We start from the raw sequence: 26,563 nt of genomic DNA, 5'->3' as shown, positions 1-26,563 counted from the left end.
CTGGGAGCTTCTGCACCCTTGGCAGCTCACTGCTCCTGGATCAGGACTGCAGTCCCCATGTGGCAATCCTGACATTTGCTCTGTGCTTCATTGAGCTGGTTTGTTTTAGTGCTGTTTTTACTATGAGAGAGGAATTGGCCAAAGGAAGCAGCAGCTCTGGAAGCTGCTGGAGATGCTTTGCTCTAGGGGAAGCAGGTTTTGGGGCAGAATTAGTGGAGGAAATTCTTGTCTGTCACTGCTCAAAAGCTTTTGCTTCAAATGCAGAGTTGCACCATGAGGTGGATCCATTGCTCCCATGGTATGGGCCTGGACATGGGGCAGGCCTGTAGCATACACATGTGAACAGTGATGCTAGGACTGCCAGTGAGTGTGATCTGAGAAGGGACAGCAGTGCCCAAGCCCTGTGTATCCAGTGTCACCAGGAATCCGGTCACTGGTGGAGCTGGGGGAGGGATGTCAGTAACTCGAGATGTGCTGGACCAAACCACACCAGACCAAAATAAACCTGGAGAGGTGACCAGCTTGCTGAGGGTGTAAATCACATGGCTGGCCAAGGAGCTGCTGCCCAGATATAAGGCTGAAGTTCAGAGCCTGCCAAGTCACCATGATTCTGGGTGCTGGGCTTCAGCAGCATGGCTGCTGCCTGCCCTGTTCTGGGTGCTTGGCTGTGTGTGGTTGATGCAGCAGGTAGGAGGATGCAAACTCCATGTCTTGAGGCCCTGCACAGATCCTGCAGCCCAGGACATGGTCCTGTTCCTTCCCCACCTGCTGTCACCGGGGAGCTTTGCAGCTCAAACAGGTTTGGTTCGCGATGCCATCAGCAGTTGCATAATGAGCTCTCTCCCACTCCGGGAAGTGGCGTGCATGGATGAGGAGCTGGTTGAGCTGGTTCCACACCAGGGCTCTGCATGCACAGCACAAACAGAGGCTTCATGCTTAATTCTTGGTGAGGGCTTCTCTGGGTGCTTGGTGCTGTGCAGGTGTCAGCAGCTGCTGAGAAAATTATTCATGGAAGACTCGTAGTGCTTATGCATGATGTGGCTGCTTGGGTTTTATGAGCTGCAGCTTGGGCACAAACCACATTCATGTGGAAGCAAACCTCTATTTGTCCTCTGAGGAAGGGTTGCTCTGCTGGGAATGCGTGCTCGGGAGTCCCGTACCCACGGCAGCTTCCATGTGCCCAGGCTTTAGCTGAATTATTTATGTCACTCCTCCTCACTGCTGCTGTGCAGGGCAGGCCTTGAAATAGTCCAGCCCATGGTGCTGAACTGCTGCCTCCATCCGTGCATCTGTTTCAACCCCTTCCTATTGTGTGACGCTGGAGGTGGGGGGAGGCGGCTGGGACACCTCTCTGGATTTCCTGGCACATGGGATTAGATATTTTGGGTTGTTCTGTTTCCTCATAGTCCCAACCAAAGTGAGCCAGGTGATGCAGGCTGCTGGATCCTCACACCCCACGCAGCTCCTCCATGAAGCATGCAAGAAAAGGAAAATAGATCAGACCCTTCTAAAGCATCCCTAAAAGGACCCCGGGTGGCTATTTCCATGCTGCTGGCTCGGCGTTGCAGCAGCCCTCTTCCATCTGTGTTTTCCCCTACCGAGGAGCTCGTTGCCAGGCTGCACGCAATGAATCATGAGGTGCTCTCCACCTTCCCCCTCTATGCCTGCCCTCCCCCCAGCCAGGAGCCTTCCCCCTGCTCCCACACACATTCACCTAGGAGAGAAAAACCGCACAGTTCTCCATGGAGCCTGCACTCTGTCCCCCGAGCGATCCTTCCCCATCTCTTCTTTCCTCTCTTCTGCCCGCACAGGCAGGAGGTGGCAGCAGCTCAATCCTCCTGCCAGCCCTCTCCGTGCCCTCGCAGCAGCACCGTGCCTGCAAGTGGTTTGAAGGGCCTCGTCTTTTCGTGCAGCTCAGGTGGCTGGAAGCAGGACGGTGCCCTTCTCACCACCGCAGGGGAGTGCTGTGCTGGCCTGGCACCTCTGCCTGCCGTGGGCTTCCCCGGAGCCGTCGCTTCCCGAGCCAAGAAGTCACTCAGATTTCTGTGGGTTACCGTGGGCTGTATTTATAGTTTGCTGGGCTAAAAATAACAGCCCCAACTGCTGGGTTCCCTGATCCCAATCCCACGTCAGGAAGCATACCGAGAAGCCCCTGAGAGGGTGGCTGGTGCAGGGGACAGGTGAGTGATGCTCCTGGGGCTGCTCCTTCAGGGAGCTGAGAAAAGTTTATTTCTTGGAGCTGGTGGAGCTGCTGCCTCCCTGTCTGACCTGGCACTCCTCCTGCAGAGCACAGAGCCTCGTGCAGAACTCTCATCCTACTAAAAATATTCCATTCTGTCTCATCGGGCTCGATTTGATGGAGCTGTGAGAGAGAGGGGCTGGAGCGTCAGCACTGCTGGCTGTGGCTAGCGAAGGATGTAAAAGGAAACCCTGCACAGCCACGAGCCAATGTGCTACCAAAACGCTCTGAAATACGCCCAGATATGGAGCATTTGTCTGTGGTGGTCTCTAACCCTGTTGTGTATGTGCCCAGGTGCTGCTTCTTTCCCCTGCTTGCCTCGTTTCCAGGCGAGGTCCCTTTCCAGCTCCCAGCGTGGCCGTGCTGGGGAGCTGCGAGTGCCTCCCTGGTGCTGGCAGGGTCCATGGGGCTGATTTGCAGGAGCGGTGTGGCTGAAGACAAGACCCTTACCTGTCCTCCTGCAAGTGACCTCCCTGTGTTTGTGTGCCTGGAGTCAAGGCACAGCCAGCCTGGGCAGGTGCTTTCTAAACTGGTTTACTGACTCTGGTTGTGTTTTGAACAGATCTGAGACTCAAGGGCAGCACAGGCAGGAGGGTTCTTGTCTGTCTGGGATGTTCATCCTGCTCTGTTCCAGTCTCTACCACAGGCAGAGAGAGAGCTGACCCATGAAGGAGCTCCAGCATCTCCTCCCATCCCGACTCCATCCATCTCCTGCAAAATTCCGCCAGGGCCGAGGGGAGATGCTGCCCGGGTGAGGATGGACATGGAAGTTTTCCCCCGCACAAAACCTTCCGGCTTTAACCAGCAAAACCAAACTGGGAATATCCGCTCCTGGCATCGCCTTCAGCCCCTCCTGCCCCCGGCCCCCTCCTCCGCACCTCTGATGTCACTCGCAGCAGCGTGACTCACCCGGCAGTTGCCGTGGTGACGGCGGTGATGCTGGGGAGGGCAGCGCTGTCCCATTCCCCCCGGCCCTTCCCGGGCAGCGGAGGGGACCGAACCCCCCGGCGCTGAGCCCCTGGGACGTGCCGTGGGCTCCTACGTCGCAGCTTGCTGTCCCTAGCCCCCGGCGACCCCCGGGGCTCTGAGGATGTCGCCGTCTGTCACCAGTAAGTCAGCGCTGTCGGGGATTTATGGATCGTGGGGGCCTTCTGCCGGGGGTCTTAGAGCATCCGCGTGTCTCTCCCAGCGGCACCCGACGTGCCAACCCCGAGGATCTGGGTGTCCTCTGCAGCATCCCCTTCTCTGCGTGCTCACGGGTAGTATGGGCTGCTCTGAGCCATCTCTCGACTCTAGGAGTGAGGGAAGCCCAGGGCAGAGTGGAGCTGGGCAAGTATCAGCCTCACCATGGGTGGGGACCTGGGGGTTCAACTCTGTGTAGGGGGAACCAGGCTCATCTAGCCTCACACGTGTGGGCACCATCTGTTCCTGATGGCCTGAGTCACCTGCTTCAGCTGGGACAGTGAGGTCACCCTACCACAGCAGGATGGGGCCCTTAGAAGCCATTTCAGCTCTGGGTGCTGCTCTGGGTGTCACAGGCTTGCTCCGACCCATCCTGGCTCAGGGCCACATCCTGCTCAAGCAGAGCCACAGGTTGCCTTGGCTAATCTTGGCATGTGCTCAACCTTTGGAAAGAGTAACAGAAGATCTCCAGCTTCAGGCACCCCCAGGCGTGCAGGCAGCCTATGTACCAAGCCCTGCAGCACAGAGGGACAGGACATGTGCCCAAAGGCATTGGCATCCCTGCCAGGAGTGTGGGCACTGGGCTGCCCCCTGCCTGCTCCTGTCTATCTGAGATGTTTGCTGAGAGGTTTGTTAGGCACTTTGGTGCCATGGCTAGGAGCCACTGGTGTGATTTGGTTTCCTGCTTGGTGTTCTTGGTGTTTTGAGTTTTACAGTCATCAAATTCTTGCTGCAAAGTAGGACCTGGCCAAGCAGGACTGAGGTGTTTCAATTGCTCTAATTTGTGCATTGACATATTTCTTTGGCTGCAGATTTAAGAGTGATCAAGCACAGCATGTGCAAGCTGGCCAGAACCCAAGGGGGTGAGGAAGGCACTGCTTGTTTTGCCATCTTTCTAGAGACAGGGTGAGAGAGGACAGGGACACCAAGGAAAGCCTCAGCTGTGACAGGGAGCTGGCAGTGAGGTGAACCAGGAGTTGTGTCCCACCAGTATGGCAGGAGCTAAAAATACTGACTGGAAATGAGTTGAAATGCAGTGGGAAGCCACTGCCCACCCCTTGGCAGACCCTGCAGAGGTGGAACGAGAGGAGCTTTAATAATTTGCATTTGAGGCAGTTTCTGCTCTCTGGGATGAAGTTTTGCACATCAAATAATTTGGGGCATATTGTGGTGCTGTCCCCCCAGCCCAGGACTGTGTGCTTTATAGTTAAGCTTAAAATCCATCTCTTTTCCCTAAAATACCCCCAGTATGTTGAGACCATCACACAAAGCTGCCCCAGGAGAAGGAAAATGCCTGGCTGAGACACATCCCTCCTTCCTCTGGGATGGAAGAGGTGATTTTCCAGGACCCAGCAGGCCACTTCTGCCTTTGTTCATCCCCTGGGGGACCTAGAACAAGGCGGCCCCGGTTTTGTTCCCACGCAAAGAGCTCCCTCTGTGCAGTGGATGTAAAAGATTTCAGTGAAACAATGATGTTCTAACACGAGTTTGGGAAAGGTTGGCTGGAGCCTGCTGGGAATTCCCAGAGGTAACACTTAGCAGTGGTTCAGGATGTTGGTTTTGAGCATAACCCCGCACCAGCTCGTGGGGAGAGAGGAGGGTTATGAGCCATTTCAGTGGGTATTGGAGTGCCAAGGCTTTGCCTATCTTGAGCTGCAAACCCAACAGCCAAAATCTTGCTTTGGGCTACTGCACCTTGCAAATCACAGCCAGGAGCAGAGGGCAGATGTTGTGTTTTAGGATTCAGTTAGATGTTTATTCTTCTTCGTTTCTTCTGCCTCTCAATTATTTATTGCTCTCCAGGAGTGTTTAAGTGGTGGTGGAAAAGATGGAGGTTAAGTCAGTCTCTCTTTGTGTAGTTGCACACTTATGGTAAAGACAGTCTGACTTCCCAAAATGTCCTTAGGATAAAGAAGTGCCTTTTGAAAAGAAATCATCTGGGTAAAGCAAATCCCCAGTTCCCATCAAAATCGACTTCCATCTGAACACTACCCAAATATGGCTGCTAAAAAGGTTTTAATGAATATAAAAGTCCATGGAAATGTAGAAAAATCTAATTTGTGCATTAATTAGATCATAGCAATGCTCAAAACCCTTTCAGCACTTGCTCAGCACATCCCTGGGTTCTGCCTGGTTGGGGATGCTCAAGGAAGAACAAGGCACAGGGTAGGCACACTGGGAACAAACCTCTTGGTATTGAAACTCCCTCTGGAAAACCTGCCGGGCTGTGAGTGCTACTGACCTGTCAACCTCCTAAACATAGCCCAGGGACTTGAAAAACAAATAAACTTAGAGATAAAAATATCTCACTAAACTCTTCCGATTATTAATGGAGGTACTTAAAACCCACCGGCAGCAACTCCAGAGCTGTAATTGCTGCAGATAACCACAAGCCTGGAGAGGAATCATCCCACTCCAGGCAGCTGGCATATTAAGGTTGGCTTCCAGCAAACCAGCCAGGCAGGGTGAGCTGTCACCCCTTCCTCTGCCAGCTCTTCCCCCTGGCAATAAGAGAGTCATTAATTAATGTTTGTACAGCACTTGGAAGATAAGTGCTGAATAGAAGCATTACTGTAAAGCGATGGGGATTGTCCTCGCCCTGTGCACACCAGCCTGGGGGGGAAGCCCCTCCCTGCAAGGGGCAGACCTGCCCGTGTTGCCTGCTAGGCTCGTTTGCCCCTGGAGCAGTTTGATCCCTGGGGTTGGAGAGGCAGGAGCAGCTTTGGAGAATGCCCATAGCTCACAGGAGAAACCTAACAGCAGGCAGGGGGTGTGAAGCGGAGCTTCCCCAGCATCATTTACACACAGCAAGCGGGGGGAGAAGAGTTCAATCTGAATAACTCGTTGTGCTCATCAGCATCAGAGCTGAGCTGCACGCACCTTGCCTTTTAGAATAAGGTAAAAACGTGAATGAAACTGAGTCCTGCTGTCTGAACTTGACTTGTTTGCTTCATTTCCATGGAAAACGTGGCTTGCCGCATGCAGTTCCTGGTGCAGAAGGCCATGGTGCTGCATACTCCTCAGGGGCTGTGGAACTGCAATGTGCCCTTGTGGCCAAGAAAGCCAGTGGGATCCTGGGCTGTATTAGGAAGAGCGTGCCCAGCAGATCAAGGGAGGTTCTCCTCCTCCTCTACTCTGCCCTGCTGAGACCTCATCTTGAGTACTGCCTTCAGTTTTGGGCTCCCCAGTTTAAGAGGGACAGGGATCTGCTGGAGAGGGTCCAGCAGAGAGCTATGAGGATGATTAGGGGACTGGCTGATCAGGAGAGGCTGAAGGACCTGGGGCTGCTTAGTCTGGAGAAAATAAGCCTTAGAGGGGACTTGGTAAATGTTTATAAGTATCTGAAGGCTGCCAGGAGAGGGGGGACAGGCTCTGCTCACTGCTCCCTGGGATAGGGCAAGAAGCAACGGGTGTAAGTTGCAGCAAAAGAGGTTCTGCCTCAACACAAGGGGGAACTTCTTTCCTGTAAGGGTCACAGAGCACTGGCACAGGCTCCCCAGGGAGGTCGTGGAGTCTCCTTCTCTGGAGACTTTCAAAGCCTGTCTGCATGTGTTCCTGTGTGATCTGTGTTAGATAGCATTGTCCTGCTCCAGCAGGGGGGTTGGACTCGATGATCTCTTTGGGTCCCTCCCAACCCCTAGCATCTTGTGATCCTATGATCCTATGAAGTGGTAGAGGTAATGACTGACAAGGACATTATGGCACAGGAGCTGTGCCCGTGGTGTGTTGGTAATCACGCTGAAGTGACTGCTCTATTGCTAAGAATAATGTTCTGCTCTCTCCTCCTGAAGGCTGGCTACGAGATGAGCTGTCACAGGGAACTGTTCAGTGCGAGAGAGGAAAAGGTATTTGGAGCTGTCAGGGCAGCCACTAAAACGAGGAGTCCACCACTCCCTCTTCACGTTTCAGTGCCCCAGCTCCATACACTCAGGCAGAATGTCAAATGGCTTTTTGGCCACATCTCTCTTTCCTGGATGAGCTGCTAGTAAGAAGTAACTTTCTTTGAACTCTGCAGCATGTTCTGGGAGATGCTAAAGCCTGCCAGCATAGAGGAGACAGAATTCTCCTCCTCCCAGGTAGCCCATGGTGCTGGTGCCAGCATCATCTCCAGGCAGTGACCTCCAGAAGTGCCCAGGCTCTGAGTTGATCCCAGCCCAGGGGATATTAAGTGCTCAGCACCAGGGCAAACGAGGCCCTGCAGGACTAAGCAGCGGGAAGCAGATACAGCCGTGTTCAAAATTAGTGCAGGGCTGAAAATAGAGCTGTAAGGAGAGGGCTGCAGGCATGCTGGGCTGGAAGTACACACAAGCTGCTCTCTTGGGGCCGTCCTCAGCACTTCTGACCATCATGGAAATTTTGTAAGGATAACTGGAAAAAAATCTTGTTGATTCATTTCACAGAATACCAGGTTGAAAGGGACCCCAAGGATCATCTAGTCCAACCTAATGGCATCCTGGCCTGGCTCAGGAACAGCATGGCCAGTAGGACAAGGGAGGTTATTCTGTCCCTGTATTCAGCACTGGTCAGGCCACATCTTGAGTACTGTGTCCAGTTCTGGGCTCCTCAATTCAAGAAAGATGTTGAGATACTGGAAGGTGTCCAGAGAAGGGCGACAAAGCTGGTGAGAGGTCTGGAGCACAGCCCTGTGAGGAGAGGCTGAGTGACATGGGTTCAAAAAAAGCCTGGATGAGGCACTTAGTGCCATGGTCTAGTTGATTGGACAGGGCTGGGTGATAGGTTGAACTGGATGATCTTGGAGGTGTCTTCCAACCTGGTTGATTCTATGGTCCAGCACCCTGTCAAGCTGAGTCTCAAACCTGTTCCTTGTAGGGTGGTCCATGTCTTCCCTTAGGAGATGATTCCTATGTCTAACTGTTCTCAGGGTGAAAACTTTTCTTCTGGAGTCCAATCAGCATCACCCTTAGGAGCAACTTGTACTCATCACCCCTTGTCTTCTCCACCCTCCTGGTAGCCAGCCTTTATGCACTGGTACATGGGAATAGGGTCTTCCCTAAGCCTTCTCTTCTGAAGGCTGAACAAACTCACCTCTCTCCGCCTTTCCTCTTGACTTGTCCTCTCATTGCCCCTGAGAGCACAGGTAGGAGCTGTTGAGCAAGACTGAAGGCAAAAAAACTCTTCCCAGATAGTCACTCAGCTTTCCATGCTGGCGAGCTGGATTAGCAGGCACTCCTCCAGCAATGCTAATGAGCGGTGCTGGCAGCAGGCAGCTTGATCCCGAAGGACGTGGATTAAAAACCAGCCTGAGGGAAGAGGAGTGCAGCATGCACCAGAGCAGAGTGGTTTCTTCTCGTTTGCTCTGTGGTGATGCTGCCTGGAGCAAACCCACCTTATGGTGTTTATGCTGTGGGATTGGTGTTTACACTGTGGGACTGGCTATGGTAAACCATACCTGATTGTGGGCAAGGCAGGAGGAGCTCATTTATTACCCCTGTTCTGATAATAAATATTCTTCTCCTGGGGAAAGGAAGAAAGGAGGTGGAAGGTGAGAAATCCATCACTTTGGAAAGTGTAGTGGAGGATGTTAAAGGAAGCAGGAATCAGGCTACCCAGGACATAGAAATTGCCAAGTCCTAGCCCCTTGTCCTGCTTGTTTTGCTGATTTTAGCACTAAGAGCATTATGTGATGGGCACAGACATCGCCTGGAGTCCTCCCCCTCCATAAATAGCCACAGAGAGACAGTGAAGCATGGGCAGGCTCTGGTAGATGCATGTTTTCCATCACCTTAAGGTACAGCATGTAGTGCTGAAGGAGAATCTCAATTCCCTGCTGGCTTTCCTAGCTGGAAGGTGCCACTGACAGGTCAGCTCCTGCTTTCTCTCTACATACATATTCAGGAGGTATTTCCATGTAGTGCACAAAACATTTGTATTTCTACAGACTATATATTGGGTTTTTTTTACAACACAGGTTTAGCTCTGATGTCCTTGGGATGACAAGGGACTGATGTTCTTATTGTACATGTAATCTCCCATACTGATAAATTAAATAGGTGATCCTGCTATGGCAGGGGGGTGGGACTCAATCTCCGGAGGTCTCTTCCAACCTCTAATATTCTGTAATGATGGAAGGACCCAAAATCTCAGGCATTCTTCCAGCAGGGCAGAAAACAAGCTGTGGGCTTAGCTTAGGTGTCATGTTTGAATAGGGTGATCTCCCAAAGGTATTGCCTCCCTATAATTAACCCCAGAGTTCTGCTGGAAGACAAGTTGTGCAGTGTTTGTCAGTTCACGTGTACACCCACTCCAAACAGTTAAGGAATCCAAGAGACTAATAGGAAAATGATTTCAAATAAAAAAGCAATGTGTTAATGTTTTCCAGAAGAATAAGCCTTGCAGCGTGTTTAGGAGCAGAGCAGTAGGCAAATTAGAGATGAATTTGCTGCCGCTGAATAGGGGAGAGTCATTTGTTTTCTTATGTTAAAAACAAACACCCTTAGATCCTCCCATTTCAAACTCAGGCTTTGTATCTCCAGGATAATTTTGGTGTGGGATGGTGCTGAGCTCTTGACAAAGCACTTCATCATCACCCTACAAAGGTTCCCAAAACGTCAATTTCAGCTTTCACTTAAGGACTCGCAAATGCTCCAAAGAGAAGAGTTTCAGGGTATAACTGTAGAGGAAGAAGTGGCAGCACATTCCACACTGGACAGCAACACACAAACGCAGCTTGGGAGCTCAGCGCTGGGGGAGTGGGAGGGCAGAGTAAGAGGCAAGGCTAAGGTCAGGATCCTATGTGCAGCAGAAGCCTCTAAAAGGAGAGAACTCAGCTTACCCACTACCCTCTATGTTTTTAATCCACAATGTTCTTTTTTTTAATTAATATTTTCAATGATTTTATTACATTTAGTTTTAAAAAGCATACCCAATCTTTATTATATTTAAATTGTGTTTATTCCCATTTTAATATAGTTTATTAATAGTAAATTAAACTAACTGTAATTATTAATGATTATTAAGAATATAATATAGTCATTATTACCAATAATAACAATTAATAAATTATTATTATTGCTACAAAGCTGGTGAGGAGCCTGGAGCACAGCCCTGTGAGGAGCAGCTGAGGGAGCTGGGGGTGTGCAGCCTGCAGAAGAGGAGGCTCAGGGCAGAGCTCATTGTTGTCTACAACTACCTGAAGGGAGGCTGTAGCCAGGTGGGTGTTGGTGTCTTCTCCCAGGCAACCAGCAACAAAACAAGAGGACACAATCTCAAGTTGAGGCAGGGCAGATTCAGGCTGGATGATAGGAAGAAGTTCTATGCAGAAAGAGTGATTGGCATTGGAATGGGCTGCCTGGGGAGGTGGTGGAGTCACCATCTCTGGAGGTGTTTAAGAGGAGGCTGGGTGAGGTACTCAGTGCCATGGTTAATTAGAAGGGTTAGGTGATAAGTTGGACTCGATGATCCTAGAGGTCTCTTCCAACATGGTTGATTATGTGACTCAGAGAGTTTCAAGGGTCCAGGTAATACTGACTTGGCTTTGTAGAGGTAGACTGCCACCCTCTTAAAATATATTTAATTCCTAAGTGACTCTGAAACATTAAATAACTGGATCCATTCTTTATCTGTGCTCTGAAACACTAAATAACTGGATCCATTCTTTGTCTGTGCTCTGAAACACTAAATAACTGGATCCATTCTTTATCTGAGCTCTGAAACACTAAATAACTGGATCCATTCTTTATCTGTGCTCTGAAACACTAAATAACTGGATCCATTCTTTATCTGTGCTCTGAAACATTAAAAGACTGGATCCATTCTTTATCTGAGCTCTGAAACATTAAATAACTGGATCCATTCCTTATCTGTGCTCTGAAACATTAAAAGACTGGATCCATTCTTTATCTGCAGCAAATCTATACCAGAGGAAGAAGTGGGTTGGTTTTCTCCCCATTACACCTTTACCCTTGCGTGCAGGTTGCCTACTCTAGATGTGAAAGGGCCATTCTGTTTCTGCAGGTCCTTTTAATGCCCAGCTCAGCACATAAATGAAAACACTCTTCTTGAGTTTAAGGGGATTTGGATTGAGCCTTAATGCTTAATCTAGAAACAAGAGCAGCTTGTTATAATGATAACGTCACAAAACAACAGCCTGGAAAACTGGTATGGAAAACTCAGCTCTTCACATGCAGATTATAAACCAACTAGGAAGTTGTTTGCTAAGGACATCTGCTTTAATTGCCTACAGCCTGGCAATGTGTGGAAGAGTGATTGGAGGCTGGGGTAACCTTTGAACAGCGGATCCTGTTTCCTGATGACACCAAGCAGAACGCCGTCCCCTTGCCCTTTTGAAAAGACAGAGGGAAATCAGTGTTGAATTTGAAGACAGACCCAAATGATTAATAATTTTGAGCCATTTATGTACTCCACCCATTACATGAGGTAAAAAATAATTTATGAGAAAGGTAACAAAGAAAATTAGGTAGAATAAGGTCAGTCTGCTGTCACTGTTTTGCAGCTAAACTTATAATCACATTTCCAGTTGCTGGATATTAAGGTAATTCATCTACCCAGCACAGGCATTAAAGGCTCGAGCCTCTACCCGCTTAATCATGCAGCATCACTTTTCAGATGAGCCCTGAAAGTCACTTGTCAAGAGAGTTAATCTGCAGCATCCAGTTCTGATCACAAAAGGAGCGTGCAGTGGAGGCTGGGCTGAGCTCAAGGCTCCCGCTGTGGGCAGCAGGACCCAGCCTCTGGACAGCAGCTGGTGGACACAAGTATCCCAACTGCATGCAGCAGAACAGCTTTAGGGTGACTTTGATAGTCTAAGTGCACCCAGCAAAGAACAATAGTCAGCACGTTATACTTGTCAGGTACTTTTTGCTGCTCTCAGTGGCTCATGACATAAACCAGGCAAAGAAATTCTCTCTTTGCAAAGAAACACATAAAGTGCCTAAGCCAGGTTCTGTCAGCAAACCGTCTTTGGCATCCTTTGATCACAAGCAGATACACATCAAGTCTTGGGGGCAAATATTTGTAACAACCTGAAGAAAAGTGTCACTGACTACCAGCCAATGCTTTGCTGAGTGTGGCTGGCAGCAGAAAGATCCCAAGCCTTCATGTGATTAAGCAAATGTCTGAATTTACTGCAATGGACTTTATTGTGTACCTAAAGGCAGTGATTTACAATCAACTGGCAAAGTTCCTTGGGCATTTCTCTGCTTCCCTGTGCTAAATGGAAGCCCAGGTGAAGATGGCAATGTGTTGTGACACCTCTGCGGAGGCAGTCAAGCTGAGGAAGGGAAGGATGAGCTGCTGGTGGTGCAGCTGGGCTTGACAAAGCCACTACAAAGCCCCCATCCCACAGCTGAGCTGGTTCCTAACTGCCCCCAAACCCCTCGTGTCTCCTGGACTGCAGGTTGTGAGTGCCAGGCCATGCTTAGCAGAGCGGCTGTGCCACAGACATCTGGAAGCAGCTGAGGCCACCCTCGTTCACCCTCTAACCCAATAGTCCTTCTCTGTCACCGGGCACAGCGGGCACAGCAGACCCCGCTGCTCCCAGCGTACCAGCGCCAGGAGGCTACGGTACGGGGTCACCACCCGAGCAAGGGCTGCGGTCCTTCCTCTCACACGGAGAAACCTTTACAGAGGGAGGCTTCCGTGCCTCCCGCAGGCTGCGGGGCCCGGCGGGTGTCTGAGGACGGGAGGGCCCACCAGATTCCCGTACGCACCGGACCCTCCACCGGGGCCAGGCGATCAGAGCTCCGGGTCCGCGCCCTGCTCAGCCCCGGAGCAGCCCCGAGGGTAGCCGGGCCTTACGGGGAGCGGTCCCGGTTGCCACGGTAACCGTTGCCTAGCGAGGGCCGCAGGCGGCCGTGCCCCGCGCGCCTGCGCCGCGGCTGCTGCTCGCCGGGCCCGGGAGCGGCGCGCGCGGGGCCCTGGCCCCGCCTCTGTTCCCGCCGAGCGCGCGCGCGCCGCCCCGGCCGGGAGCGGGGAAGAGGCAGGGGGAGGGGAGGGGAGGGGGAGGCAGGAGCGGGCGGGAGCGCGCGGGGCGGGCGCATGCGCGCGCGCGCGGTCCCGAGCGTCGGCAGCGGCAGCCGCGGCCCGACGGCGGCGGCAGCGGCGGCTCGTTCCCGCCCTCCCCTCCCGCCTTCCCGTACCGGCGCCGGCGTCGGCCCGCCGAGCTTTTCTTCTCCTCCCCCGCCTCTCGGCGCGCTGCCGGGGCTGCGGGCGCCGCGGTGGTGCCCGCACCCCCCTCTCCCTTTCCCGCCCTGGGGATGAGGCAGCGGTAGCGCGGAAAGGTGAGGCGGCGGGGCCTGTAGGCCGCGGCGGGCGGGTGTGACGGGGAAGCGGCGGTGGGGGCTCGGTGGCTCCCGTGAGTCAAACAGCCTCCCGGCGCCGGGTGGGCTGCGCCCCTCTCTCTCCTTCTCCTCCTCCCTCTCCTCCTCCTCCCGGGTGGGGGCGGGGATGCGGGCAGGGCCGCGGCGGGGAGGGGGAGCCGCCGTTCCCCCCCGACCCTCCTCTGATTTCCCGTGGCCTCGGCGGGGCCAGCGGTGCGGGGATGGGGGTGCGGGCGAGAAATCTCTGCTGCTTCTCCCGGGCCAGGCGAGGGAAGGAGCCGCAGGTGCTGCCCCCCGGGGCCTGCCCTGCCCCTGGCGTGGCCCCGCAGGGGCGGGTTGGTGCGGGCAGGGGGCCTCGGTACCTGCCCGCATTGTTCGTCTGACGGGGGTGGGGGGACGGCGGTGCGGGGGCTGCGCGGCGGAGGGAGCGGTGGGAGGGTGGAGGGGAGCGCCCCAGCCTTTCTTTATTGCAGCCGGGCAGGTGATGGGGCTGCTGCTTTCTTCTCTCGGTAAGGCCAGCTGGTATCTTCGGCAAAGGGCTGTTCCTGAGAGCAGATCTGCCGCTTGCAAATGCAGGGATGCTCGCTCCAGCTCGGATGTCTTTTGATTTACGAATGGATTGTAAATTGCTAAATGAGCCCTTCTGATGCAAATCCTGAAGGATGTCAGGCCTGTAGTGTTCAGCCCTTCGCATTGTGCCTGCTGTAACGCGCTGGCCACCCAGCTTCTCGCCGGTGGCTTTAAAAATGCGATGGGAGCTACTGCTGGTGTAAAAGTCTGCTGCCTTTTGTTTTTGTTTTAGATGGTGGATGTTGATGTTTGTGCCGGTGGAGATAGTACCAGAAGAAAAATGGACGCCCTGGCAGATAGTGCTGTTGAGATTGTCCCTTTGGAGCTCTATGATTCAGCCAGAGCAAAAATAGCTGCTAATCTACAATGGATCTGTGCTAAAGCCTACGGAATAGGTAAGATCACGTTTATCAAGAAGTCATTCTTGGGTTTGGTCTTGTTTTTTTTCTGTCTTCTCTGTCATTCCAGAAGTAATTAAATTGAGCTTTGTTTTAAATATCAATGACATGATAGCCTGCTGTCTTGCAATACTATATATTTCCTGGTACCTTCAAGAGACATAAAGGAACTATATGAGATGCCCTGAATCAGCAAACCTCATGCTGAATGCTCAAAGACACTGCCTGTGAAGAATGTATGCCTCAAAATGTTTAAATTCTCCTTTTATTCAAAGTCTTTCTTCCACAGAACTGTGTCACTGCTTGCAGGCCTAGCAATCCTCCAGGCCGTTAAGGCTGTAGTGTGCTTCCTTGTCTAGTCATCTCAGCCAATTGATGCTAGGGCTGTGGTACTATTTGTATGCTTATTTAAGACTTTGGGGTTTGGTCAGATTGTGGTTTTGGTTTCAAACTGAGCTAAAAAGCAATCCATTTCTCATCAGTGACATTTGAAATGTTGGATGAGCGAATAGAGGTTGTGTTGTGTGACATTAAACAGCAAATTGTAGGGGTTAGAGGAGTTCACCTTTCCCTTATGTTGTCATGTCAGACATGGAGAAATGTCTTGGAGTTTCATTTGTACAGTATTTTCCTGAATCTACTGAAATTTCCTTTTTGGTCATGAATGAGATCTATCTGTCCAGTCTGAATTATTGTTACTAGATGCAACTTGAGTTTAGCTTCAGTGTGAAGAGATATGATGGAATACTTGTTGGTTTTGTTTATCCAGAAAAAAACATATAATAGAAGCATATACAGAATCTTGTTTTGGAAAATGAGGTAGCCCTGTTAATCTAAGTCTAATTCTCCAAACTCATAATATGCTTAATGGATTAGCAGTAGCTTACTTTGTGACAAGGCTGGAGAAAAGCAGTCCATTCCTGCACTTTAATATTAAATCCTTGTTGGAGTATTTTCTCAATTATTTTTCTGTTTATTTTTTGTTTGTTTGTTTAGTATTTCCTTCTCTTGTCAGTGTTATCATATTAATGATTGTGGTGAAAATAGAAAATAATGATTTTATAATGTTTAATATCAGTGAAGCTATTTCATTGCAGGCAGCAAGAGCCTAAAGGCTGCTGTTTGTAACATTTAAAGTGTGGAAATTTTGGGCAGGTGTTGGTAAGACATCAATAACTTGAAGAACTGAACAGAGGCTTCCTCATGTAAATATTTTTTCAGTTGCTGTAATTATTTGTAGTGTTTCCTAAAGGCTTTTTAGTGATCAGAGCTAAAATGGCTGTTCCAGACATGGCAACACACTATTTATAATATGAGTTTATTTCGGAAGAGAGCTCATCATAAATGAGAGTTGGCTGGCACAGCTCCTACACTGCAGAGGAAGCTTTATGGCCTCGTGTTCCTTTGGTATAATGTCTTCTAGGGGTCCAGATCTCAAGGTTGTCTCTCTGCTTTTGAACCAGTTAATGACTTAACACTTGACAACACAAACTAATGTAGAAAAAGTATTTGGTATTCCTTTGACTAAAAACGAACCAGAAACCTACTTTTCATCATGTCAGTGATGTGGTCTCCAGTGCAGCAAAGGTAGTAGCAGCGTTTGCCAGTTTTTCTTGTGTGTAGGTTTGTTCAGATTACATTGAACGCTACAAAGAAATATTTTTGCTGTTGCTTTGGCTGTTATGTTGTTGGTTAGCCCCAGTGAGTAAGGATTTTGTGTGTGATTCTTTGCAGAACCTATGGTCTGTGGCAATTTAGTCTGATTTGGCTTCTGCAAGGCATCGTCATGTAATAACCATTACTCCTGGAGTAGCATTGCAAAGTACTTAGAAATGTATAAGCCTCTTTAATTCATAGAGAGATGGGCTTTAAGAAGGTTTCCTCTGTGATTAGCATTTTGAATAGTATTTTAACTTAATATGTTGCTTGTTGTGTCTCAGGGTGTTGTTTTTGTGTAAAGATAATGGATGTTGTTCATGTAGCCTCCAAGCAGTTGTGAATTTGTCATGTAAAATCTCACTAGGCAGATGAAAGTTTGGGGAGGAGTTTTTGTCATTTTAGACTTAGTTCTGATTTGGGGGGGGGGGGGGAAACAACTACTTCTCAATTTATAATATTAAAACACTGTGTTATATTCTGAAGCAATCCTGGTCTGATAGGGTTTCCATAGCTGCCTTGGAATGACTCAGTAGAGAATGTTTTTCAGAGATGTTAGATTTGGAATTGACATGTATCAATTGACATAATTTTGTGCCTTAATCTTTTGCATGCTGGTGCATATCCCAGAATTTCATCTGAGTACAACTAAGCTTATGTTGAAATTTGGGATAGCTCAAAAGCATTCTAGTGCAGACTATTACTAGAAGTCATTCATCACTGCAGGTTTTACCTGAAACTGTTTCTATTTACTGCTACAGGGTATTTGAATTCTCCACACCTAAGCAGAAAGTTTTTCATCCTTTCTTTTTCTTAAGGACAAATTACTGAGCAGGCATGTGACATAATTTGAAGTCCTGGTTTGGGTTTTGTTTCATTTGGGGATGCAGTCTTCCTCTCTTCCCTTCTGGCCATGAAAATAAATAGTTTTGGTAGCCAAACAACTGAGCACAGCTACCTTTTGCTTTCAACAGCAGTCCTGCTAGAGGGACAGCCCTGCTTTTTTTGTAGAAACTGGGCTGAATGGTCACTGGTGGCTGTATGGTTGTCACAGATGGACTCTAGGGTGAGGTCTTACAACTATTCAAATTCCAGAAGACACGGGAGGGATGTTGTGAAGTAAGGTGTTTCCCCATTTGGTGTCATCTGTCTTCCCAGATAAATCTGGGAGTGCTGACATGGATCACTCTGAATGTCTGTACGCAAACATCTGGAAACTTTCTGTGCACTTGAGGGACTATAAAGTCCATTTATCTGAGACAGTAGTTGGAGGGAATGGAATTTGATTGGAACAGAATTATCTTTTTCATCAGCCAACTTCGATTAGGACCAAATGTGCACTTAAAGGAATTGTACTGGCAGGGTGAAAATTCAGCTCATGATGTTTAAGTGGCTAAGGAGCAAGAGCGCTGCAGAGCTTGTGGAACTTCAGTTCACAGGAGGTGAGTGTGGGAGGTTTAGAGAGGTTTGGCAAGCTGTCCGTGGGAGAGATCTCTTCTTTGCCATCAGCAGAATGAACCAGATTGCCAAGCAGTAACAGGGACACATGCTGCAGCCAGCTGAGCAGAAAGAAGCAGGCCTGGTGGTCCTCAGCACCACTGTCCCCTCAGCCTCAGCAGCAGCAGTCAAAATGAACACAACCAGGAAAATAGGCAATGAAAAAAATTGATTTATCCACAGATTTAGTTAGTACAGTGTTACTTTCTGTGCAGAAATGATGTTTTCTACTGTCACAGTTCCATCTTAGATCTGGAAGGCATATATGGAAGCTTTTCAGTGCTGCAGCCTGCTGTGAGCAGATGGGTCATGTCCAAACCTTTCCAGGACAAATGTTGCTTCTTTTAAAACACTTTGTAAAATTTGGAGCTTTCAAAACGGCTTTAGTGGGTTTTACTTACTGGGGCAAGGAGTTGTAAAGAATGTCTTCAATTTCCTTTGCATAGACTTAATGCCAACATTTGCCTGAGATCTTTGGCAAGGACTAATGTAGGATATTGTAGGGGAAGTGCAAGTTGTGGCTTTTTTGGGTCTTTGAAGTATTTAGTCCTTCTTGTTAAAGTTTTACAGTACTCCTAACAGCTACCCACAGTTACCAATTGGTAGAAGCAACTTGGGCACATTTTCTGGGCTAAATTGCATAAATCCCTGAGCTCCCTGCTTCTGCTCTTTGTCAGCTTTCATCTTGGATCCATAGTAAAAATATTATTATGCAGGCTGTTGTGTTTTGCAACTATTCCATAGTTAAACAGTTGTTTCTTTAATAAAACACTGAATGCTACTTGCGTGAAGTTTCTAGGGACGAGGAATTACATGGTTGTTATTTTGTCTCGTTTGCTTCAATCAGGTTTGTGGCTTTATGCTTGATCCAAAGATAGATAATGAGAGTGTGGTGACTCTACAGAGTCTTTAGGTCGGTGAGGTTTTTTTGCCTGTTGTATGTAAATGGTCGTGTGTAATTTTATAGCTCTCTTAAGAAGTTTGCAATATAATTCTGTAATGAGAACCAGCAAAGAATGTTTTTATTGTAATGCAGGTGGTCTTAGTTGCTGGGAACGTGTGGCTTCTCCTGATCTGCAGCTTAGAGGCCATCCATAGAGTGCTACGTTATTCTGTGAACAGCTAGTGACACTAATGAAATCCTGCTCAGAGTCTGGATAAGCTTCGTTCTGTTTACTATGGTGCTTTGGCTCTCCTTCCATGTGAAACCAGTTCTTCATGCTGCGGGAGGTAAAATAGGATCTGGGGTGTATCCACTTCTCCACTTCAAGGGATAAGTCAAATTTGTTCAGATTGCTGTATTTTTCTTTATCAAATCATAATCAGGTAGTAATCTTTGAAGAGGGTTTTGTAAGTGAGGTGATAGAGATGGTCCCCACCCTGCAGTGAGGAGAGGAGAAGCTGACAGTAATTGTCTCTCTGGTTGTTAACTGAAGCTGTTTTCGTAATCCTCTAAGCTATGTTGTACACAGTGATTTATATGTGGCACTGACAGTTTTGAGAGATCAGAACTCACTGATATGGTGGAACAGACCAAAAGAATGGCTTCCTAAGAAATTTTGATAGTTTATCTTTGAGTCCATCTCTTATGAAAATAGCTGATAGAGGAAGTACCTCTCCAGTGGGGAGAGCACTTAAAGATTTTATGCTGCTGAAACTTGGGGGGAAAAAGAAGTTAGTTTTGTTTTTATAACTGTGGGGAGCAGCAAAAATGAGCTGCCTCTGTACAACTAACATGCTATGAAATGCACATAAAGTCTATGTGTGAAGGACATACAGTCAACTCTGAGTGGTAAATTCTTTGACAGGTCTCAATAGGAAACTTAGGTCAGGTGAAATCAGTCATATATGCCTTATCTAATTATCAGGGTATGTGTCAGTGTTTTTAACTCACTGTAAAAACACTGGCAATTTTTAAGCTTTTTGCCTTTTGAGCACCTCAGTTTGTCTAAACCTGACAGCTGTGCAGCTTGGGTTGAAGTTGATGCTTGCATTTTTCCAGGGTAACAACTCAGAAAGCTCATCAGGAAAACCAGAGGGTGCTTGCAGCCTTTACAGTAATGTGCAATAGTAACATAAAAGTGACTTCCTTTTGGAATTAAGGTGCTATTGGAGACTTTAGCAATGCTTATCAATATTTAAAGGGTGGGGGGTCAAGAGGATGAGGTCCGTCCCTTTTCAGTGATGCCCAGCAACAGAAAAAGCGTCAACAGGCACAATCTGAACGTAGAAAGTTCCACCTGAACATGAGGAAAAGCTTTGCTGTGAGGGTGCCAGGGCGCTGGACCATGCTGCTCAGAGGGACTGTGGAGTCTCCTTCTCTGGAGACATTCCAAACCTGCTTGGACATGATCCTGTGCAAACTGCTGTGGGTCATCTTACTTTAGCAGGAGTGTTTGACTAGGTGATCTCCAGAAGTTCCTTCCAACCCTAACCATGCAGGGATTCTGGGATTCTATGTGACCTTCTATCAGAGAAAAAGACAATATGCTTTCATTGGTTTTGGTTTGCTTTGGTATGATTTGTTAAACTGCTTGAGCAGAAAGTTTTGTTGCTATAGCTTAGAAGTTCATTGCTCAGAAATTTTTCATGTTGATTTTTTTTCTTTAATTTCAAAGCATAAATGTGTAAAACCCCCAAAGTTTTAATGACCAGATTTTTTCTAACATTTAAGCTCAGTTACAGGTCATGAAAGGAAGGTGTCAGAAAAGATGCTTATAGAAACTGAAGCTTGGAAAGATGGGGACGTTTATAAAGAGCATTGTCACATTCCATAGGGAGGCAAGCAAAAAGTGTATGACACCTTTGAAGCTTGTCCCATCGGTAAGGACTGGGGAGAAGAGTTGGCCATGATACCAGTGGTTGCTTACGTATCTGCAGTGATCAGCCACTTGGCATTAGGTTGACATTGGTGTTTCCTTGTGCTAAAACTGACAAAACTTGTTTCTGAGACTTCTGACAATGTGGCAGTTTGGGCATTCTTAAGGAGGCTTTGGAGTATAAGCAGACCTGGGTGCTGCAGGTGTTCAATGTTGTGTTGTGCTGCAGATGAGAATAATTAGCAGATATGTGAAAGGTAAAATGGGTCTCTTGCATTGCACTTTCAGATGTGAATTTTAAATATTGAGGATATCTCACAACGAGAGCATCTTTTTGTCTGTGGCTGTCTAGGGAGGCTGTGTTCCTCTGTTTGAGATATAATTCCATTGCGTACAGAACATCTACAGCTATGATATTTGTAACTTTCTCAAGTTCAATTTCATCCTTTTTGTTACAGTTTTTCCTGCCGTTTATTTTTCATTTATTTGTACCCATTGCATGAACAATAAGATTCTGTTCAGTATGAAATGGATTTGAACTAAATAGTACAGTTAATATTAACCACTCTTGCTCTTTGATGTGCTTTTTATATCCTAAAATTTCTGTGGACCTTTAGTTAGGGCATCAAATTAATGACAAAACTGTTCCTTTCTGTCACAGATGGGCAAATTTAGCTGTCAGAAGTGCTGTATACAATGATGCAGAAAATAAAGCTGGCCAAATTACAGTGAATCAAGTTGCAGTCATTGGAGGGTTGCTACTTAGGAATGACTTCTTGTGATGGTATTCAAACTGATAATATCCAAATGGAGAAGAGGAGGCTCCCTACAACTACCTGAAAGGAGACTGGAGTGAGGTGGGAGTTCTCTTCTCCCAAGTATAAAGTAATAGAATGAGAGGGAATGGCCTGAAATTGTGCCAGGGGAGGTTTAGACTGGAGATTAGGAAGAATTTCTTTCCTGCAAGAGAGGTAAGGCTTTGGAACAGGCTGCCCAGAGAGGTGGTAGAGTGGGTCCCTGGAGGTGCTCAAGAAATGTGTGGACATGGCACTTTGAGACACAGTTTAGTGGCCATGGTGATGTTGAGTTGATGGTTAGACTCAATGATCTTAGAGGTCTTTTCCAACCAAAACCATGGTACTAGAAGTAATTCCTGTCTTCCCCATGTCTGGTCAGTCCTAATGCATCCAGTCCCTGAGCAATTATCTGAAGATGAGGACCATGGAGTTAGAAGGTTCTTCAATATGGAGGAAAAAGGTTTCAGATTTTTTGACTGCATGTTCAAACTAAGGAACAGTAGCCAGAACACCATCTTTACTTATTAGTTTGATTTAATCTATGGATTTCTATAACACAGAAACTCTACAGTAGAGACTGGATCTGTTTATTGCTGGAAGAGGTTTTTGACACCATTAAAACGTTGTTGGTTTAAGCACAAATTAATGTGGGAGGTGCTGCTGGCCCTGTCACAGAGGCAGCTGAGCATCATGTTCCAGTAGTCTCTTTATTATGATTTGTGTAGACCCCAGTTCAGTAGGCTATGTCCCCTGTGGAGTGTTGGAGTTGAAGGGGATGTATTTGGCTCTCTGTAGGTACAGTCTATAAAGTAACTGCAGTCTGCAGTGTGGTGAGGGGACCTGAAGCAGTCCTGGGTGAGCTGGGCAGCTGCTGTGCTGGGTGAGATTCAGGCCTCTTTGTCCACTCACAGCATGGTTTCAGACAGTCACCTCGGTTACCCCGCTCAGCAGGGGTCCATGGAGCTGAAGGAGGGCAGATGTTCAGGCTAAAACCTTCATCTCTGTACTTCAGATTTCAGACATTGTGAATTTGCGTTTTTGTTTGGAGAAAGCCTTTAGAACTTGGAGTGGTGCTAATGCTCTAACCAGAAATGTACCACTTCATGAGTCCTGTAGGAGCTGCTATTCTGTTATTTCCTTTTACAAAGAATCTTAGCAAAAAGCAAAATGTCTTTGATCATCAAAGGTGTAGCTGTTCATAATGAATCTAAAAATATTGAATTCTATGAGCTGCTTTATTTTTCATTTTTAGATCTTTCCCCAGTCTTTAGGACTGGAAGCTGTAGTGCTCTTCCCGGAAATGGCAACGACCAGTAAATGGAATTAGCTTTCAGTAGCCTTTGCTTTTTAAATCAGGTTGACTTCATGTTAAGAAGATTAGAAATACTTGAATTTCTTTATTTCACTAAAAAAGGACACCCACTACTACTTACGTAGTGCCAGTGGAGTTTTATTGTGTCTCTTCCATCCATGTTGGAAGAGGCTGAGAGAGGATCATCTCAATGCTTACCACTATGTAAAGGCAGGGGGCAAGAGGATGGGGCCAGACTCTCTTCAGTGGTGGCCAGCAACAGAACAAAGGGCAGTGGGCACAAACTAGAACCCAGAAGGTTCCACTTGAACAGGAGGAAAAAGTTCTTTGCTGTGAGGATGCCTGGAGAAGGCTAACCAAAGATGTTGAGTCTCCTCTTTTGGAGACATTCCAAACCCACCTGTACATCGTGATCTTGGGCAGCCTTGCTCTGAGTGGCCCTGCTTTAGCAATGGGAGTGCACTAGATGATCTCTAGAGATCCATTCTGAACCCCACCATGCTGAGATTCTGATCTTCAGCCTGTAGTCCACATACCATAACACACAGTGTTGTATAAAGGAAACACAATCATCTTAATTTTAACTTCAAAAATTGTTGCATTTTGAGAATCAAGGGCAGTACTGTGTGACTGAGTAGCTAACACTGGTTTACTCTGTGTTTTTTATTGGAGTGACATCAGCCCTTTACTTGTGCCTCATGTAGTTGATAACACCTTATCTGAGTTTCTCTTCTTCATGAACACTGAGTGCTGTGCAGTGTACAAATACCATGTGGCTTATTTTGCAGCTCAAGGATGGGGCTATGGGTAGGAGGTTTTTTGAATGGGGAAATGCAATTATTCTAGAATTCAGCTGAATGAAAAGTAAATATGCTGCCAAATTAATAATTCTTTTAATTGTAGATGTAGGTATTTAAAATGAACTGTTGAAATTGCTTTGAGGGAAGATCTCCAGAGTCACTGGAGAGCGTCAGAGAGAATGTTATGTTTGAAAACTAGGAGATGTCAGGCTTCTGTTATGACAATACCCTTGAGGCTCTCTTGATTACTGCCAGCCTCTTAAAAAGATCAATAGCTTCCAGACTGATTACTGAATATGAGTTAGAAGTATTTATATGGGGATATATTTATTTTTAACTTGGTTTGTGTCTTTTTAATAGTAAGAAACTATTGCTTGCAACAGCATTTCTTTCCACTTTCAGCTCTTGTTATCTGTTGATGTTTGCTTTGTATTGTAGTGTTAGAACCTGTAATGCTGGCAGTGCTTCAGCAATATGTAGATTCAAAATGTCTTAGACACGTTTAGAGTGATCAGAATATTAGGTGGTGGTGGTGCATTTTTTTCCTGCCAGCTAGGAAGACGTGCTGATTCATAGCAAAAGTGGAAGCCCTTGAGGGCTGGGAACTGGTGGGGAAGAAGTGATGTGCAGGGCTGAAGCCTTCTGTGTTGTTAATTTTAACTTGCATGTTGCTTGCCAGGCTCATGTTCTGCGTTTGTTTTGGTAAAATTATAAGGCAACTTGTGGAAATGGTGTCATTCCTAAGGAAGTTAATTTTAGACTTGGTTTAAATTTCATATCAAGTCCAAGTGGTGTGGTTTTGCTTCATAGGTTTCAATTTTCCTTTGAAAGCTGGAATACTTCGCTTCAGTGCTCTGGTCTTCAAAAGTGTAGACATCAGCTCACTGGAGACTCAATTGTTTGTAGCCTGCTTGTGCTCAAGGTTTTTGTCGGGTTATTTCAATCATTCCATGAACTTTTCCATTCAGAACCAAGGCTTAGTTTTCTTTTTCAGTTTGAGACTGTTTGACTGGCCCCTCTTAGTGACCAAGTGCTGTATTATTTACTAGCTGTGCACAGATGTTTTGGGGCATTGCTTGAAGTAAGTTTTACTTTGAAGGTGTATAAAGTTTGTCCACGTGGTACAGCATTTTAGCCTGTGATGTACATAAATTATTTTTAATTCCAAATGAAATTAAAATAGTAATAATCACTAACCAGTAGAGGTGGTAGTATATGGCTCTGATTGAGCTGAGTCTGATTAAAGGAACAGCTAGAGATGTGTGGAGGACAGTGAGGCTTTGTCCATGTCAAAGTGCTTTCTTGAAAGGGATTCTAGTATCTCAAGAGAGGTAACACTAATATCTAAGATTTGTATAGATAGATGTATAGATTGGGACCCAATTACACTTGCTTTACTTAACTAAATTAAAAGCATGAAGACTTATTGAAATGCATTTTCCATGTGAAGCTGCAGGCTGAACTGCATTCAGTATTTCCTTGAGCCTGCTTTTTTTGGGTTTTTCATATGCCAGTTCTGAATTACAATCAAAATGGTCATTTGGTTTAGAAGTGATGGCACTTGCTGGCGTGGCTTGCTGAAACTGTTCTTCCTTGTTTCAGATAATGTCCCAGAGGAGCTGAAGGACCCATTTTACATAGATCAATATGAGCAAGAACATATTAAACCACCCGTGATCAAGCTGCTGCTGTCCAGCGAGCTGTACTGCCGCGTCTGTAGCCTCATTCTGAAGGGGGATCAGGTGGCTGCTCTGCAGGGACACCAGTCAGTGATCCAGGCTCTGTCTCGAAAAGGGATTTACGTCATGGAGAGTGATGATACACCTGTGTCTGAATCTGATCTGGGCTCTGCACCAATCAAAATGGTTAGCTTAATTAAATCCACCTAATGATCTTCTTTTTATTTAACACTATTTAAAATAGCACTGTTTAAATGGAATGAAGAGCTTTTCATTTCTGGGTCACTAACCTCAGGAATTTTTCGGTTTAAATACAGTTTGAATAGGTACTACTTTCTTACAGGATTTTATTTGTCAGTGCTGATTGTTTTCTTCTTCTAGAGTTCTCATATGGCAATGATTGATGCTCTTATGATGGCCTATACTGTTGAAATGATCAGCATTGAGAAGGTGGTTGCCAGTGTCAAGCGTTTCTCTACATTCAGTGCCTCGAAAGAACTGCCCTATGATTTGGAGGATGCAATGGTTTTCTGGATCAACAAGGTAAAGTTTATGCTGATAAACACATGCCTGTTTCTTGTTACTTTTTCAGTTTTTGAAAAGTTTTGATGAGTGTCATCAATCCTCCTTACCTGTGTATTTCTATCTCTGCTTCAGATGAGTGGTTTGGCTTGAAAGGGGCCATTAAAGGTCATTTAATTCGACCCCGTTGTAGTCAGCAGGGACATCTTCAACTAGAGCAGGTTGCACAGAACCACAGCCTGGCCTGGCATGGTTCCAGGAATGGGGCATTTACCACTTCTCTGGGCAACCTCAGCCAGGGTCTCAACAACCCTTATCATAAAAAAGTCTACCTTCTGATTAGTCTAAATCTCCCTCTTTTAGTTTGAAACTATCACTGCTTATCCTGTCACAATAGGCTCTGCCAAGAGGATTGTCCCCATCAAATGAGGATGAAGACAACTGCTTCAATTACTGTGTTATCACTTACTACCTCACATCCCATGGTAGTTGAACATAATATCCTGACACAGATTATTATTAATAGTATTTGATTTCCCTTACTGTTGCAACATATTCTAATTTTATCTTCTGGCTTGGCTTCCCAAGGTTTCTATGGGCATTGGGAAAGAGAATCCAACTAGGAGGGAAATGGCAGCTTTTCTTTCTTGGACATGGTGCATTTTTCAAGGGAAATTTGAAAATAAAGATAATTAAGCACTAAATTAGGAAACTGGTAGAAATTGCTCTTTATTTTCAGACAAGCTGCTATGAGGGTTTGTGTGGGTTTTTTTTGGATAAAGCATTTTCTCATG

General features: G+C 47.0%; 1 protein-coding gene across 3 annotated transcripts in view; it reads left to right on the top strand.

Moving 5' to 3' along the window:
• Positions 1–3,206: 3,206 nt before the first annotated feature.
• The window catches only part of CAMSAP1 (calmodulin regulated spectrin associated protein 1), a 45,034-nt gene continuing 21,677 nt past the window's right edge, over positions 3,207–26,563 (top strand). Inside the window, exons 1-4 of one of the 3 annotated variants that reach the window (XM_064171519.1) lie at positions 3,207–3,348; positions 14,522–14,684; positions 25,171–25,433; positions 25,629–25,790. In XM_064171519.1, coding sequence (XP_064027589.1) covers positions 14,522–14,684; positions 25,171–25,433; positions 25,629–25,790 — 588 coding nt within the window. In that variant the 5' untranslated portion in view covers positions 3,207–3,348. Of the gene's footprint in view, positions 3,349–13,496; positions 13,681–14,521; positions 14,685–25,170; positions 25,434–25,628; positions 25,791–26,563 lie in introns of those variants that run through there. The other 2 variants (XM_064171521.1, XM_064171520.1) reach the window with 2 other exon arrangements.

This window comes from Pogoniulus pusillus, chromosome 35, assembly GCF_015220805.1.
Source record: "Pogoniulus pusillus isolate bPogPus1 chromosome 35, bPogPus1.pri, whole genome shotgun sequence".
Lineage (NCBI taxonomy): Eukaryota > Metazoa > Chordata > Aves > Piciformes > Lybiidae > Pogoniulus > Pogoniulus pusillus.
Note: the sequence above shows the minus strand (reverse complement) of the source record. Positions and strands in the feature narration are given on the sequence as shown.